Here is a 16,760-nt window from a genome sequence, read left to right on the forward strand (position 1 = left end):
GCATTTGAACTTATTATACTCTGTTGAAGAAAATCATCCTGTAAATTCTTAGGGACCCAACAAGATATGATTCAGGACCTGTTAATTTACAATTCCAATAAAATACTCTATATTACTTATCCTAAATTTAAACTCAATGCTCAAGGATTTGAGTCTTTTATAAGGTATTCAAACCCTTGTGAGCAAATGAAGATTTTTGTTTATGCACATAATGATCATCAGACTAGTGTAAGTCAGAGGTATTAGTGGTGAGGGTGACCATGACATCGCTTATGTATGCTAAAAGTGGGATATGAAGTGGAATTCAGAATAGTATCTCCTACCTCAAGGATCCTCAATAAGGGGAGAACAGGATAGATGATACTAATCACCAACTTTTGATAGAAGTTGCCCCTAGCATTCTTAGGTTGTAGGTAGTCCTAGCCTGATTGGGGTGGTTAGCTAGTGGACTATCTCATTTTGTCAAAATACTTACATACATATGGTACAAAACAAAAATCCTTCTATGATATGATTACTTTTGCCAGTCAAGTAAACTCTACAAGCATGAAAGATTAGAAGAATTTTGATGAAAACTAATAAAGGTTTGTGAGCTAATCACTTAGATCAAGATTAGAGATTACCCTCCTTAGACTATTAGGCTGGCAGCTTTTATTAAAGTTAGATAATAAATCATACAGTCTAGCTTTGAGTCTCCACCTTTACTAATTTCTTACACTCAGTCTTGATCTTTCATATGTGACATCAGATTCTGTTTTACTCGCTCGTGTTCTTCCTGTAACATGTATAATTTACTTTGCACCACACTCTTTTAAGTTTTGCTTAATCCCTTACATGTTATCATATATCATGTTTATGCTACTAACCTTGTAGTTGTCCCATGAGTGTCATGTACACATTTATAGTTTATTTACTGCACTTTTATCACTTTATTTTACTGTTACTTTACTTTACCATGTATTCTTTACTTGTAATACCTACAAAATAAAAACACACTTTCAAAAATATAAAATGTTTACTTTTAAAATAATGAATGAACATAATTCACCCCTTCTGGATTTACGAGAAACACATGGATGAGGTAACTTACAGTTGCTAACGAGAATTCTTCAGTTCAAATGAGTTTAACTTGTTTGGACTAAGTAAATTTAAGAGAAAATAGTAAAGTTGGGACGACAAAACCATGGGATCTTAACCAAATTTGCTTGATATAAAATAAAATTCTCCCTAAATACTTGAACAATATACAAAATAAAGACATAACGTATAAAAAATGACATAATACATAATACACAAAACAATAACATAATACATAAACTTTAAACCTTAGAGCTGCCACGTCAACAAGGAGCTTGGAGCGAGCTATAAGTGAAGGCGGTCAACGATCTGCAACAACAAAACAAATCTACTTCAGCTAAACTTTCCTTAGACTTAAATAACAAATCCATAAGTCTTTGAGGTTGTCTGCATGGTGCGACATAAATCCTCACCTTATATTTAGGCTTTTACACAATCATGTTGTGCAATATAAGTCGTAACTCTTTTAGGATTTCGAGGTCGTCATTCGATATGATGTAAATCCTCCTATCTTCCAGGCTTTTTACATGATCGGATATCATGCAGATTTAAGCCCTAAATAATAAATCGACAAAATTGAAACCTTAAATAATATCACATTCAAAACTAAAGTCAATTCATAGGATAGTTTGAGAAGTCATGAGGCTTGCCGCAAGATCTGTGACATACCTACTTCTCGTTCCTTTGGACTCTGAAAATAACTGCTCCTATTTGGTTCTTCCCAACTTGATTTTCCTCTTGTCCAACCTTGAAAACTTAAACTATGAATCTTGAAGACAAATGTCTCTTATCATTATTGAGAGTTTTTTTAAGTAACTTCGGTCATTTAGGATGTAATTAACTATAAGGGTTTGTCTCTATAAGGAACTTAAGAACCCTGATAATATAAACCCTATCTAATCCTTATATTATACAGGAAAACTTGTCGGTCAACATATAAAAGGCTCAATACCAATTGGATATCATAAATTCTTTAGTTTATGTAATTGAGCCCCACTAATAAGAAATGTGTTTATTCCTCGAAATATGTGTATTGCTTGTGGTGTGGTGCTCGATTTTTTAAACTATTAAATGTGTGAGATCTTTCTGGTCTCATTTTCAAAATTAAAATTTTATTTTCAAAGACCAAAATTATATGTATATTAAATTAAAAATCACTTTTCAAAATTAAGGCGGCCGACATCGAGCAAAGATTTTAGCAATATAGTGCCATGACTACAACAATTTTCAGAGATTTTCTCCACAAAAAAAAAAGAACTCCAGTCCGCTTACCTCCATTGTGGGAAATACAACATGTCACAGAACTCATACATAGTTCTCTCATTCCAAATTGTCCATCCTATAGTATGTCACCAGGAGATCCATCTTTCTATCAGAGGTAATTTGATCTTAGAATTCACTCAACATAAGACTCAAATATTCTCAAATATTGGACAACAAGAAGAGTCTTCTCTTCTCCAACACTGCGAGAATGACATCGAAGCTTCAAGTGTTTACTGTCCTAATGTCTGTTTGTTAGATTTAATTTTTGATCTGTCCTATGTTTTCCAAATTTTTATTCTAGTAGAGGGCAAACTTGTAATTAGGAATGGTTTATGTTAACTATAGAAGTGGCTACAGGTTGTTTTAAAAAGGAGTTATTGACCTGAGTTTTCTATTTTCCTTGTGTGGTTAGGTACTCATTCCTCCCTCCTTGGTGCCGTATCTCGAAGTGGCTCACAGGTGGTGCTTTTATCATTTTAGCTTATTTTTTTTCTGAAATCTTAAAAACTGCATTGTTTCCTGTTTTCTGTTTGTTGTTTTTTGTTGTTTCCCACTGCAGTATTCTTTTCTCTGTTGCGGCTGATTTCTTCCTTACTGTTTGCTGCTATTTTCTTTTTCAGGTGCGGCACCAATCTGCATCAAAGAGACTAGGAAGGTCAATCAAAGATAAACTTCCCATTTAAATACGGTGCACATGAAGAAGAACTTAGACGCACGGATCTACTTACAAGATTTCTTCATCCTATGAAGTTGATTAGTATTGATAAGATGCCTTCGCGTGTTTCTAACTTGCAATTCTATAAAGAATTATAAATTAAGGGAGAGGAGGAAAATTTGTGGGATGGTTGCGTTTTGCTCGAGCCATTTATCAAAAAATCCAACACAAGCCAACAGTGCGGAGCTAAAATTTTCATTGAAAAGGGAAGAAATGACAACTTTTAATAGCATACTTAAATTGAGTAGAGTTAAAGGATAAATTTTTAACAATATAAAATACTATATAAAACTTCTCTGGAATCTAAGGAAGGCGAGAACTACTCCTACCCCTCCTTGACTCCTTATTTTACAACTAAATATCACCTTGGCTTAGTTACTGTTCTGTTTGTCTATTGAGTCAGAGCTAAAAGCTAAAATCCTGTAGTACAAAAACATCAGCATATACTTAGACTCGTCAAAAACTTGGACGCATAGATCCACTAACCCATATCTTCATTAAAAATCTGCTTGTCTAAGTTAATGCTACCAAGAAAATACATTGGGCCTAACAGTCTATGAACTTCCCCACAATGTAGAGGATTTGCACTAATGCACCTCAAAACAAAATCCTAGCCATGTAGCTGACCCAAAAAAATGGCCAAAAAGAAATCCCAGTTTACATACAACTCATGCTAGAAGAAGATAAATAAAAGAAAGAAGCTAGAATGCTTCAAATATTACAATGAGTAAGGCATGTGGATCGCTAGGAAATTAAGGTATTCCAGCTACAGCACTGGAAAAACGACAGCACTAAGGTGCTTCCTGTTTCTTTGTGCTATACATAGATCACTGAGCATTGGTGTTGCCGTCTGGCATCTTCCCAAGTGAGAGTGTAAAATATAGAAGAATCAGTGTTCCCATGCTGGACCTGCACCAAAAATAAATAAATAAATAAATACAAAAAAAAAGAAAGAAGAAAATATTTGTTAACAAAGGAAATTCAAACTTTGGAAACATTTAAGCCGAGTTTGGATCAAATGAACTTAAGTAAATGAATAAGAAAGCAATGGTTTATTACTCTGCAATCAATTTTTGGTCTGAAGCTTTCAAGTGGGTTTTCTTATTTTACTGAAACCTCACATTCAAATTACAGCATTGAGCAAAAACATAGTTGTTACTTTTTTTTGACCTTTTCAATTTTTTCTTTCTTCATAATTTAAATGCATTATGAGGATAAGAATGTTAGCCCTAAATTAATAGACAGAATCCTGATCTATTTGATGAATATTGATCTAATGTATGACACAGCTGCTCAAGTACAATGGATTTTCTACAGAAAAAAAAGGGTGCAATGTAATAAAATAAGTAATTTATGCTATATTGTACCCTATAATAAAAAAAAAAGCCAACACTGGTGTATTTACGGGTAGATCCAATCCGTTGAAAATTACTTGTAGTTTTTGGGAGGATAGATTAGTAGATTATTTCACACGGATATTCCAACAGATTTTTATTGGGCAATTCTGCTGGAAACAACTTTATATGTGAACCCAAAAATACCCATTTCTCCCTTTCTTTTTCTTCCTCTTCTTCGTATCATTGCATCTTAGCTGACATGGGATCCCTACGCCTAAAACTCATTTTAAGCAGCAAATTTATTTCCAACTTCTCTTTAAAATTGAATGTCAGCCTCCTCTACCATTTATCCGTTAAATCTTATATTTTGTGGATTTAAAGTTTACAGTATACTTTACAGTTTTTTGCATGTTTTTTTTTTTGAAATTAATCAGAAATCCATCACCCATAATCAATATTTGAATTTCAAAAGAATACCTATCAGTTTGTAGGTTAGATTTACAGTTGTTTGATTAATCAATTAGTCTAGTATTTTTCTTTATATTAAATTGCTTACAAATAAATTTTTTAATTAATTATGAGTTTTTAAATTTACTGTTTAGGGAATCATATTATATTAATTTTGCAAGATTTTAGCTCTTTTGTTTATCAACAAGGATTTGTATTAATCTATTATGAAGCCTATGAGTAGTTAAAGTTATGATATTGTGACAAGTATATTCACAATAGAATGCACTATTCTTTCTATTGTAGGAGATTTCTTCACCCAAGTGTTTGAGCATTCACTTAAACTCATAATGACATAGTTTTTAAGTATTTAAATTAACCTAAGTAGAGAATTCAATATACTCAAGTGCAAGTTTCAACGAAAAGTTAAATTTTATTGAGCTCTGCTAATACTGATAAAACACATGAATATCCACAATGAAAGATTATGAATATATAATAGGTTACATCCAAGCCAAAAAAAAAATTTATTAATAAATTTTAATTATTATGACATCTTGGCTTATTAATTTTTCTAAGAAGAAATTTTGATGTTTATATGTTAAAAAAAAAACATACTTAATCGATTGAAGTTAGGTTGGATCTGAATCACTGAGAGTTTCAACCTAGTTACTAAGTTTGAACATGATATATTGAATGTAACATATTGACTTTAAAGTTGATACCTTGATAAACTTTATACATTCAAATGAATATGAATCAAGAATATATGTAAAATAGTATTCAATGCAAAAATATCTCACTTTACAAAAGAAATAGAAGAGCCTCCTAAAATAGAAAATTAAAAATTCTAAAAATTAGCGAGTGCAGCACATCGATCATGTATGATAGTTTGACAATTTACTTAGAATTATTTGTTGATGTTAGAATAATATAAATTCAAATTGAACATAATATGCTACAAAAATGTTTTAATCAGTTTACAAGGTTTTTAAAAGAAACTAATTAAAAAAAGCTTAGTCTTTGAGAACTTATACAAAATAAAAAAAGTCTCTAAATTGGATTTGAGTTCACATTAAATAAATTGTCATGTTAATGAATATATGTTGTAATATAGATAATATATGATGAAGACCAAATAAAGATTTAAGAATAATGCAGATTTAAGCCAAAAAATTGTGGAAAAAAAAAACAAACAAACAAAAGAAAATTTTATACAAATTTTTTTTTATCTGTTACTCTTTCATGATTAAAAAAATTATCCGCATCTATCTGTTATATTGAGCATTTGAGAGGAAATTATAAGAGAATCAGCAAACCAAATACTTCATGTCATCTATCATAACATAAAACATCAAAACACTTCAATCATATATATCCTAACTTTATTATTGAGAAGTTTTGTATATATGATTTTACATCATTCAATCAAGCTATGTCTCCTGACTTAATATTGGTCATTGATAGTAACATTTTACAGCCTATTAGTGGAGATTGTGTATAACCACATCTCTTGTGATTCTCATACTTATCATATCTATATCACAAAGTTCAAAATGAAAAATGATATTACCTTACAACCATTGATAAATGAGCTAAAAAATTTATGAGATGATGGTTTGCTAAAAAACTTTCACGTGAAGGTAGTGCTTGTACGAATTATTAGTGTTTTTCTTGCATATGAAAATATTATTAGGTGGAGCGCCATTGAAAACTTTGCTTGTCCATTTGTATAAATTTTTTAAAGAGTTTTATTTTAAGAAATGATAGAGAAAAACACTTGATTTAATTTTTATAGAATTTTTGTGCCCAATGATCATGCATTTCGAAGAAATGAGAATGCATTTATCAAAATATAGTTGAAAAATTCAAGCCTCCACCAAGGATGACTGGAGATTAGTTATGATAAATGATTAGCTCAATTATAAAAATAACTGATTCACACCATCTTATTTAATAGTCATCTTCTAGATTATAATGTAAATCACAGTTGATCAAAGAAGAATATTTCTTTGAAATCTTTTATAATGAAAAATAAATTTGATTAGAAATATTCTCAATGTGATGCACATAGGAAGAATTTTTCAATGACTGTGGTGGACATTAAAATAAGACTAAAGATTATGTGAAAGCCAAGTTAAACTTAAAAGATTAATGAAGAAAAAGAGAGGTGGAGCATCAAAATATTACAAGTGAAAACTTTTGATACGTAAAACAAAGAATTGTCGCTTATCAGATTAAAGAAGAGCAATTTATGAGTGAGTACAATCACTCTAGTTACTTGATATGCATGCATTTAAAAGTAAATACATTGACTTGAGAGCTTTATTGTTATTTAAAATACAAAGGCAAAACTATTATGTTTTCTTAAAGTGCTTGATGTCAGATATATTTAGTGCTCTGTCCAACTTAATACTAAATTGTTTAATTAAAAGTGAGTTTATTTTTTAAGTGTATTGCTTAGCTTATTTAAATAGTTACTGTATAAGACAAATTAAAATAAACATTTCACGTTTACTGTACAAGCTAGAGAGAGTACTTCTCTATAATTCTTACCTGGATTGCCCAACCTACTTTATAGAGAGCGGTTACCCTACAGTTATTCAGTTATCATGGGCATCATTCAACTTGGACGACAAATTTTCTCTTTATTAGTTGATAATTATTAGTTTACCAGATGAATTGAGGGAACCCGATATCAATGATGGTTGATAACATGGGACAATATACATTTCTTCATATTAGAACTTTACAAATTATTGAGTATTTCATCAGCATGTGACTTGACAGTTGTCTTATCATTTTGGTTATCAACCCATCCAGGTAACTATGTGTATCAAATATGCACGTTGTTTTTAAGATATTTTTATCTTTATTTATTTAGTTTTATGCTCTTCATGGTATTTATGAGAGTATATGTATTATATAATTGATTAGATAATTTGGGAAGCAAATGAGATGAAACAAATTCAAAAAAGATTGAATTGAGCTAAATTTGGTTGTCTAAGTGCCCTTTCACCAAACTTGGTCACCGCTTTATTAGTCTTAGTACCTAAAAGGGACAACTAAACAGACACACAAATGCCAATTTTGCTTGCCTAGACACCAGAAACAGACGTCTAGGCACCAAAAACAGGTGTCTAGGTGCATAAGCGCCTAGAGTCCTAGAAATCCATCCTGAGAAGGTGGAAAGTAGTGCTAGTAACTGTAGTGCCAAGGTACTAGTGACCACAAACTAGAACATAAGGGCTATTTCACACGTTTAGGAGGTCTAGGCGTTTTAGAAGCATCCATTCTAGATGGATGTAAGATATTGTCATTTGGCCAAATTCACAAGGATATACATGCTTTTTGTAGAGGGACTCACAATAATTGGAGAAGGATTGAAAGCAGATAAAACTTGAAGTAAGCAAGATCCAAAAGCAAGTGAGTGAGGAGAGATTGAGAGCGATTTGAGATGTGATATCTTGTTGTGACTCCATAATTTTTATAAGTAAAAGAAAGGAGACAAGTTATATTTAGTTTTTGAGCTTTTTATTGCTTTTTTTCTGTGAACTTCTTATGTATATTATTTATTTTCATTAATATGATGTTGTTGTATATGAGAATGACTTGTGAGTAGTTTTCTTTCTTCTCCCTTGGATTGATTATGTAGGAATGATAGGTATGAATTATCTTGAGTTATTTTCTTTAAAATAGAGAGAAGGGGATGGTTTAACCTTAGATACTTAGTTTACTTTCATCTTGGCTAGTTGAAATGTTAAAAAATGTTGTGAAACTTGAGATTCAAAAGAATTCTTAATGGAACAGTTAGGATAGATCATATTAACTTAGGGGAATAGGAATATTACCTTTATATCAGTGCAGTCTATTTAAGGAGAAATGATATCTTTGGATAATCACTTGATTTAGAGGTGTAAACCTATATAATTGCAGAACTTGTTATATGCCCGAGAGGGGATAAGAAAGAGGTTCCTCCCAACTGTCACCTAATAGTTGAATCACCGAATTGAACTAAAATTTATATGGAACCAATTAAGGAGAGAAATTTCATGCACTTGAAAACTCTTAAACTCTTTGATCTTGTTAGCCAAAAATCGTTGAATTTCAAAAATTAATAATATTCACCTTAAAAAAATACAAAAACTTTATACATAAAGTTTGATTCAAAACCAGTATGCTAGAACTTTTTCACCTTGGAATTTAGTTAGTTCTTTGTGAGATCAACACACAAACTCTACTCTATATACTACTTATATGATATGTATAATTGCTTGATTCATCAATGCTTCACAACATTTAGTTTGTATTAGGCAACTCGTTAGTTCAAATACTCCCAAGTCATAGCTTATGATAGTTCATTGTATATTTGTAGGATAGTTGATTTCTGCTAGACGAATTTAGTGTCTATAGACGAGATTCTATTTTGCTTCAAAGATATAAATTCACTTATTCAGACTTAAAAACAACTCTAGATTTCGTATAGAGGCATTAGAAAATCTAATGAGAGTGAGTTACATACGGTTTACTTGAGTGAGACTATATTTCATTAATTTTATGGAGCATAGTGATCGGAGGGATGAGTGTTAGGTACAGACACTGGAGGTTCATCAAGGTCAGATGCCCCAGTGCAATGCTTCATGAGTTGATAAGAGAAAGCATCCGTTTTTTTCATTTTCCTCTTCTTTCAACATTACTTATATGTACTAATGTGATTGTTAATTTTTATTTCTTTCTATCATCTTACCTTCATCATATATATTCTTCTTTGTGTTATACATATCACAGGAGTTAAGTATAAGAGAAGGAGATACCCCTCCACCAATTAGAGTGCAGGCTAAAAAGTCATCTACAAATTCTACTGAAGTTCTTTCAATAGTGGATAGGCATGTACACTCTCGACAAAGTGACCCTCTCGTTATTCTACAAACTGGAGTAATATTCTCATCCCACATCAACTTTTGATTCCATAGAAGACTCATTTTGACCTGAGGATGTTGGTTGACATGTAATTGACGCCATTTATAGATTTCAACATTTCAAACTTATGTAACTCTATCGTAAATAAGTTTTTTTTATGATTCAATATTCATCATTTTGGACAGGTGAGTCATTTAGAGTGAGATCATCACTTATGAGGATGCAGAACACGCTAGCTCTAGTTTCGATGACACGTAATTTGGTGATGAGATTTAGGACCTCTCTTCCATGTAGCCCTCTAGCAAATATTGAAAGGTCGAGCACAAAAATAATCCTTTCTTTTCATTCTAGTATAAATATGCTTAATTATCATTATGTTACAATAGTGATTACTCATTCTTTTCTTTCTCTTACATAGTGTCTGAATAATTTTGATTATGAGTTAGAGATTCATTGTTGGTCTCCTTTTGCTAACTCCCAAGAGAGAGATATATATGAGTAAAATTAGGCATTTTTCTAAAACTTGTTCTCTGATTTGTATACAAGGTTATCTCGGTTCTTAGATTGTTATACAGTAGATGTCACCTTGAACTTTCTATCTCACATTGGCTTGGAGGGTAGAGAGCTCATATACTGGGAGTCAATTTATAGGGCGGCTAAATATTAGTTTGCGATCTTAGATCACTCATCGTTGTTCAGACTAAGGCATCCTTACCTGACCTTTACGAAAGTATTAGGAGGCATCGTGAGGCAAATTATGCATCGCGTTTGATAGGCGCTCTGAAGATTTATGGAATCTCAGCAATGTTCGTCGATTGCTTCTACTGAGATTACTAGGTTGCTTAATGGGATGAAGAACCTCTTAAAAGAGCATGGGAATATGATAGTGTGCAAGGCTAACCTGCACATGGAGCATATTAAACAGACTCGAGTAGCGGAGAGAGAGCAGCACCTATTATAGGTTTGCCATCAATCTATGGCAGATGATGAGAATGCCCTGACAAGTAGTGGAGGAGCTACAGGCTATTGAGACTAAGTATTAGACTCTCATTACGATTATGACACAAATATAAGATCTATAGGCTCATCTCATATGATACGTTATAAATCTCATAACTATGTCATAATCTCGGTGAAAATCTGGTACTCAGTCTTAACAGTCTGTAACTCCTCCATTACTTGAGTCAAGGCGAACTCAACATCTAACATAGTTTAGTGATAGAATAGTATCAACACTGCCCTCTCTTTCTACAACTAAAGTATGTCTAGTATGCTCCATGTGAAGGCTACTATTGCACAACATCATAAGCCTAAGCTTCTTCAAAAGATACTTTATCCCATTCTCTAAACTAGTAATCTAAGTAAACGACAAACACTGTCAAAATCTCATGAGAACCTCAGACCCCTATCAAACTCATCATGTGCTGCATCAATTCGCGACATCTGCTGATCCTTTCATGAAGGTTAGAAAAAGAAGTCTAGATATGAACAATCATAAGAGACATGAGCTTGTAAACTAAGAACTAAACCTCCTTGCTAATTACCTTCTTTTATGTGAGCTCTCTCCCTCCAAATTAAAGTGTGCTAGAAAGTTCAATATGACATTAACATCCACTATAACATGATCCAAGAACTAGAGTGACCTTAGATCCAACAAAAGGTCAAGTTATGCCAAAATAACAAATTATACTCATGCATATCTTTATATTGCGGGTCAACAAAGGAATGAGACTGACAACGAATCTCATACTCAATCAACTCTTTAAGATAAATAAAAGAATGAGTAATTAATATTATGACAAAATGATAATAAAGAATATGTATACTGAAATGAAAAAAAAAATAGATAATACTTGTGTCCGACCCTCCAATATACAGTGGAGGGTTACTTGAAAGATGCGCCCTAGATCTAGAGACTAAATCAAGAGTCGCCATAAATGGCACTGGCATTTCATGCATCCCCATAAGTGGTGGTCTAGATCAAGGCGACTTGGCCAAAATGTTGAATATGAAACCATGTAGAAAAACCCATCTATGATAGAACCACATATGTCTATAATGTTGGAATCTCTAAATGGCTTCAACAACACATCAACAAATATCCTCATATAGAAAGAGATCTTCTTTGGCATCAAAAGTTGACATGAGATTAGATTAATATTCCAATCTGTAGAAAAGTGAGGAGAGTCTCTATGCTAAGAGTATACATGCATGCCTAGTAATGAAGGAATCATAGTAAAATGTGGAGAGGGAGGGCTCTCTAACCCAAACTATGATCCATGGAGGGGTAGCTCCTCCAATGACAGGCTCTTCACTCCTGCGATCTATTAGTTTAACACAAAGAAGAATAATATGAGGATGTGAACCGATAAAAGACAAAAAAAATAAGTAATTACCTTAATGCAGTTAAGTAATGCTACAAGAAAAGGGAAAGAAGAAAAAGGATGCTATATATGATGATACAACATGCAAAGTGCTATGTTGTGGTCTTTGACCTTGAGGAACCCCCAGTGTCTGTACCTGGTGCTCATACCTCTAAACACCTTGCTCCATAAAAGCAAAAAAAGAGTCTCACCCAAGACAATCACATGTAACTCACTCCTATAAGACTATTTGGTGCAGCTGTACGAAATTTTGAGCCAATGCCAAGTATGCATAAAAGAGTGCATATTACGGAATTAATATTGAATCTCATCTTTATAAGAACTAAATCTATCAAGTAAAGATAAACTATCCCGTGTATATGTAATTGACCATCATAGGTAGTATCGTCGGAGCATATGAACTAAAAAGCAACCCAATTGGGATTGATGACCCCAAAAACGACAGAACAACCAAAATGATAACAAAACTAATTGGGTTGCAAATTGATGAAATATTAAAGCAATCTTTAGAGTTCTCCTAATTTGAAGCAATGTGTATCATCTTCTGTGGCTAACTCTCTCGATGATATCAACCTCCCTTAGATAATCTGGTAGGCCAACAATCTTTGGCTACCAAAAATCTTTTGGCTGATGAAGAAGAGAAATTTATCTATGACCAAATGAGGTGCGAAGAAGAAGAGGAGAACTTGCTCTCGTACTACGGTAGATGATGCTAGTGATAACTGGCTAACTATATGATAGCCTCTCTCTATTAAGTAGGTTGGGACTCTACACAAAAAAAATGCTCCAAATGCATGAACATGAATCCACGAGTACATGTATTGTCCAAGAAAAAATTATATATCATAGATAAAGAGAGCTAAACTTTGAAGTAATCTTTAAAACTTTATATATTCTAGCTAGTACTGTAGAAGCCAAGCAAAGATGCTACCCTTATGAATGATTACTAGCACTAGTAATCCGCCAGAACCTACAAACCATTCTCCAACAAGAAGTGCAAAAATGTATAGCCAACATGCTAAATTTTTTGCAAAAAAGAGGCCCTCATCCATCTCTAATATCTTTAAAGATGAATGATCTACTAACAATGACGACTCAACATAATTCTCTGATAGATAATCAGTATTTTGCAATTCTAACCCAATAGGGTCAATCAACTATGTTGGAAGATCTGAAAATCTATCCTTCCATGAATACTTTGAATCCACACTTCTACTAGAATAGTAACAAATGAACGATTGAGTAGACGTGTTGCTTTATAAGTCTGGAGATAGCGAATCAAAAAATTAAGATAGACTGACAGTAAGACGAATATACCGCATTGATTACCATCATCAGAAACCTGTCTACAAAATAGCTCAACATCTGGCAAGATACACTTCTCATATCGATGGACAAAAACTAGAAGCGATGATAATATTTGTAGGTTTCATGAGATAATGGTCAACTCCTCAGGACTGACTCAACACATGTTTTTATCAGAATTGTAAAACTTAATCATGCTCCAAATCAGGCATGAGGGAGTGCCAAGAAACTAAAAGGGAGGCACAAGTTTCTTATAAATCTCAGCTGCATGAAGTGTATCCTGATAAGCCTACATAATGTATCTCATCCAAAGCTTTGGAGAAATCTCTAGCTTTCCTTTTTTTTCTTTTTTTTTTGCTGCTGCCGTGAAATTGGCAGCCAAAAGCTAGATATTTGTTTCCTTGCTTGCTGCTATGCTTAAAGTTTCTCTCCAAGAGGCAAAAAAAAATAGAAATTAAGTTCTGACTTTATTTCTTTGTTTGTAGAAGTTTTTGTTACAAGAGGAATTTTCAGATGGCATTTTCTGGTACAAAATTTGAGGTGATGAAGTTCGATGGAACTGACAACTTCGGATTGTGGCAAACGAGGGTGAAAGATCTGTTGACGCAACAGGGAATCTTGAAAGCTTTGCGGGCAGGAAAACCAGATGCTATGAAGAATGAATATTGGGAAGAATTGCAACAGCGAGCGGCAGCGACGTATGAAGAATGAACATTGGGAAGAATTGCAACAGCGAGCGGCAGCGACGATATGTCTATGCCTGACAGCGATGTTATGTATCACGTGATGAATTTAAAATCTCCAGGGAAGATTTGGAAGAAATTGAAAATTCAGTTTATGGCAAAATCTCTGACGAACAAGTTGTATCTGAAGCAAAAGCTGTATGGGCTGAAGATGCAAGAAGGTTCTGATCTGGCGCAACACGTGAATGACTTCAATCAAATAATCACGGATTTATCACGGCTTGATGTGAATATTGAGGATGAAGATCGAACGATGATTTTGTTGTGTTCCTTGCCCTCTTCCTATGAACACCTGGTGACTACTCTGACATATGGGAGAGAGACTATCAAAGTTGATGAGATTACTGCAGCGTTGTTGGCTCACAACCAGCAGAAGCAGAATACTGGGGAAAGCTCTCACGGCGACAGTTTATATGTTAAGGGAAAACAGGATGGTGGAAGGAAGAAAGAGGAGAAGGGTTCTGGAATGCGAAATTCCAGATCCAAGTCCAAAGGGAAAAAGACGATTCATTGCAACAGTTGCAAGGAGACAGGTCATATGAAGCGAGATTGTCCAAAGTTGAAGAAGCAGACTAGAGAGAAAGGTGATACTTCATCAAAGCCTGTAAATGTGGTGCAGCATGAAAATTCAGATTGCAGTGATGGCGATATGCTCTCAGTTTCATCAACTCAGTTCACGGATGCATGAATTCTGGATTCAGGGTGCTCTTATCACATAACACCTAACAGAGAGTGGTTTACTTCATACAGGTAACAAATTCTGGCTCGGTATATTTGGGTGATGATAGATGTTGCAATATTACTGGTATTAGAGAAGTCAGAATTCAGATGTATGATGGTACAGTTAGAACATTATGTGATGTCAGACATATTCCAGATTTGAAGAAGAATCTGATTTTTTTGAGCACTCTATACAGAAATGGTTTTATTCCTAAGGCAGATGAGGATAGGGAAACAATCAGAATTGTTAAGGGTGCACTGACGGTGATGAAAGAAAAATTAAATGCAGGCAATATCTACAAACTATTGGGGAGGACAGTTGTAGGTGGAGTTCATTCTGTGGAGTCAGGTGATGATAGTACAAAGTTATGGCATATGCGTCTGGGCCATCTCAGTGAACGTGGGATGGTGGAATTGCATAGAAGAAATTTGTTGCATGGTGTTAAAAGCTGCAAGCTCGATCTTTGTAAGTTCTGTATTCTTGAAGAGATTCTTGAATATGTGCATTTTGATGTATGGGGCCCTACTAGGGAGTTGTCATTAGGAGGATCTCAGATTTTCGTTACCTTTATTGATGATTTCTCCATGAAAGTTTGGGTGTACTTCATGAAGCTTGAAGTAGAAATTTGAAGTTTTCTCTAAATTCAAGCTGTGGAAAGCTGAGGTGGAGAACCAAAATGACAGAAAGATTAAGTATTTGAGATCTGATAATGGTACAGAGTACACAGATTTGCAGTTTCAGAAGTTCTGTGAGGAGCATGGGATTCAGAGGCATTTTTCATCGTGCAAGACACCACAGCAAAATGGTGTGGCAGAAAGAATGAACAGGTCCTTAACTGAAAGGGCAAGGTGCTTGAGACTGAATGCAGGGTTTCTTAAGAGTTTCTAGGCAGAGGCTGTGAATATGGCATGCTATCTCATCAATAGATCAATCCGAGCATCATTGGATGGCAAGGTCGCACAAGAGGTATGGACAGGTAATTCAGTTAAATTTGATCATTTACGGATTTTTGGAAGTTCTGCTTATATGCATGTACCTGGAGATGAAAGATCAAAACTTGATGCAAAATCCAAGAAATGCATTTTTCTGGGCTATAAGAAAGGTGTGAAAGGATACAAGTTTTGGGATCCGATTGCAAAGAAGATGGTGATCAGCAGAGATGCAGTTTTTGATGAGCAGTTTATGTTACAGCAGAATCAAGACAATGTGTCAAAGAAGAGTTCCGGTACAGATGCAGTGCAGATAAATTTAGAACAGCAGCCAGTAACTTCTGAGAGAGATGAAAGTTCAAATCCAACACCTGGTGATTCTAATCCAGATGATCTGCAGAATTATAATCTAGCTAGAGATAGACAAAGATGCACCAATATAAGGCCTCCTAGCAGATTGGGTTATGAAAACTTGGTCTCTTGTGCACTTCTCATCAACAGGGATTATCCAGCCACTTTTCAATGAGCTATCACCAGCTAGGAGAAAGAAAAATGGATGGGTGCAATGGTTGAAGAGATGGAGTCTTTGCAGAAAAATCGCACATGGGAGCTAGTTCAACTTCAAGAGAGAAAGAAGGCTATTGGGTGCAAATGGGTCTACAAAAAGAAACCAGCAGTATCAGAAAATTAAGAGGAAAAGTTCAAGACTCGACTGGTTGCAAAGAGATTTTCATAGTAGAAGGGGATAGATTATGATGAAATCTTTTCTCCTATGGTCAGACATACTTCAATCAGGGCAGTGCTTGTATTAGTAGCTATTTGAGATTTGCATTTGGAGCAGATAGATGTTAAAACTGTTTTCTTGCATGGTGATTTGGAGGAGCAGATTTACATGGAGCAGTCAGAAGGGTTCACTCAA

General features: G+C 34.0%; 1 protein-coding gene across 2 annotated transcripts in view; it reads right to left on the reverse strand.

Moving 5' to 3' along the window:
* Positions 1 to 3,530: 3,530 nt before the first annotated feature.
* LOC110031141 overlaps positions 3,531 to 16,760 on the reverse strand; it is a 20,712-nt gene continuing 7,482 nt past the window's right edge. For both annotated transcript variants that reach the window (XM_020734208.1, XM_020734207.1), the window contains exon 5: positions 3,531 to 3,964. In XM_020734208.1, coding sequence (XP_020589867.1) covers positions 3,883 to 3,964 — 82 coding nt within the window. In that variant the 3' untranslated portion in view covers positions 3,531 to 3,882. The remainder of the gene's footprint in view (positions 3,965 to 16,760) is intronic.

This window comes from Phalaenopsis equestris, unplaced genomic scaffold (genome assembly GCF_001263595.1).
Source record: "Phalaenopsis equestris unplaced genomic scaffold, ASM126359v1 Scaffold000777, whole genome shotgun sequence".
NCBI lineage: Eukaryota > Viridiplantae > Streptophyta > Magnoliopsida > Asparagales > Orchidaceae > Phalaenopsis > Phalaenopsis equestris.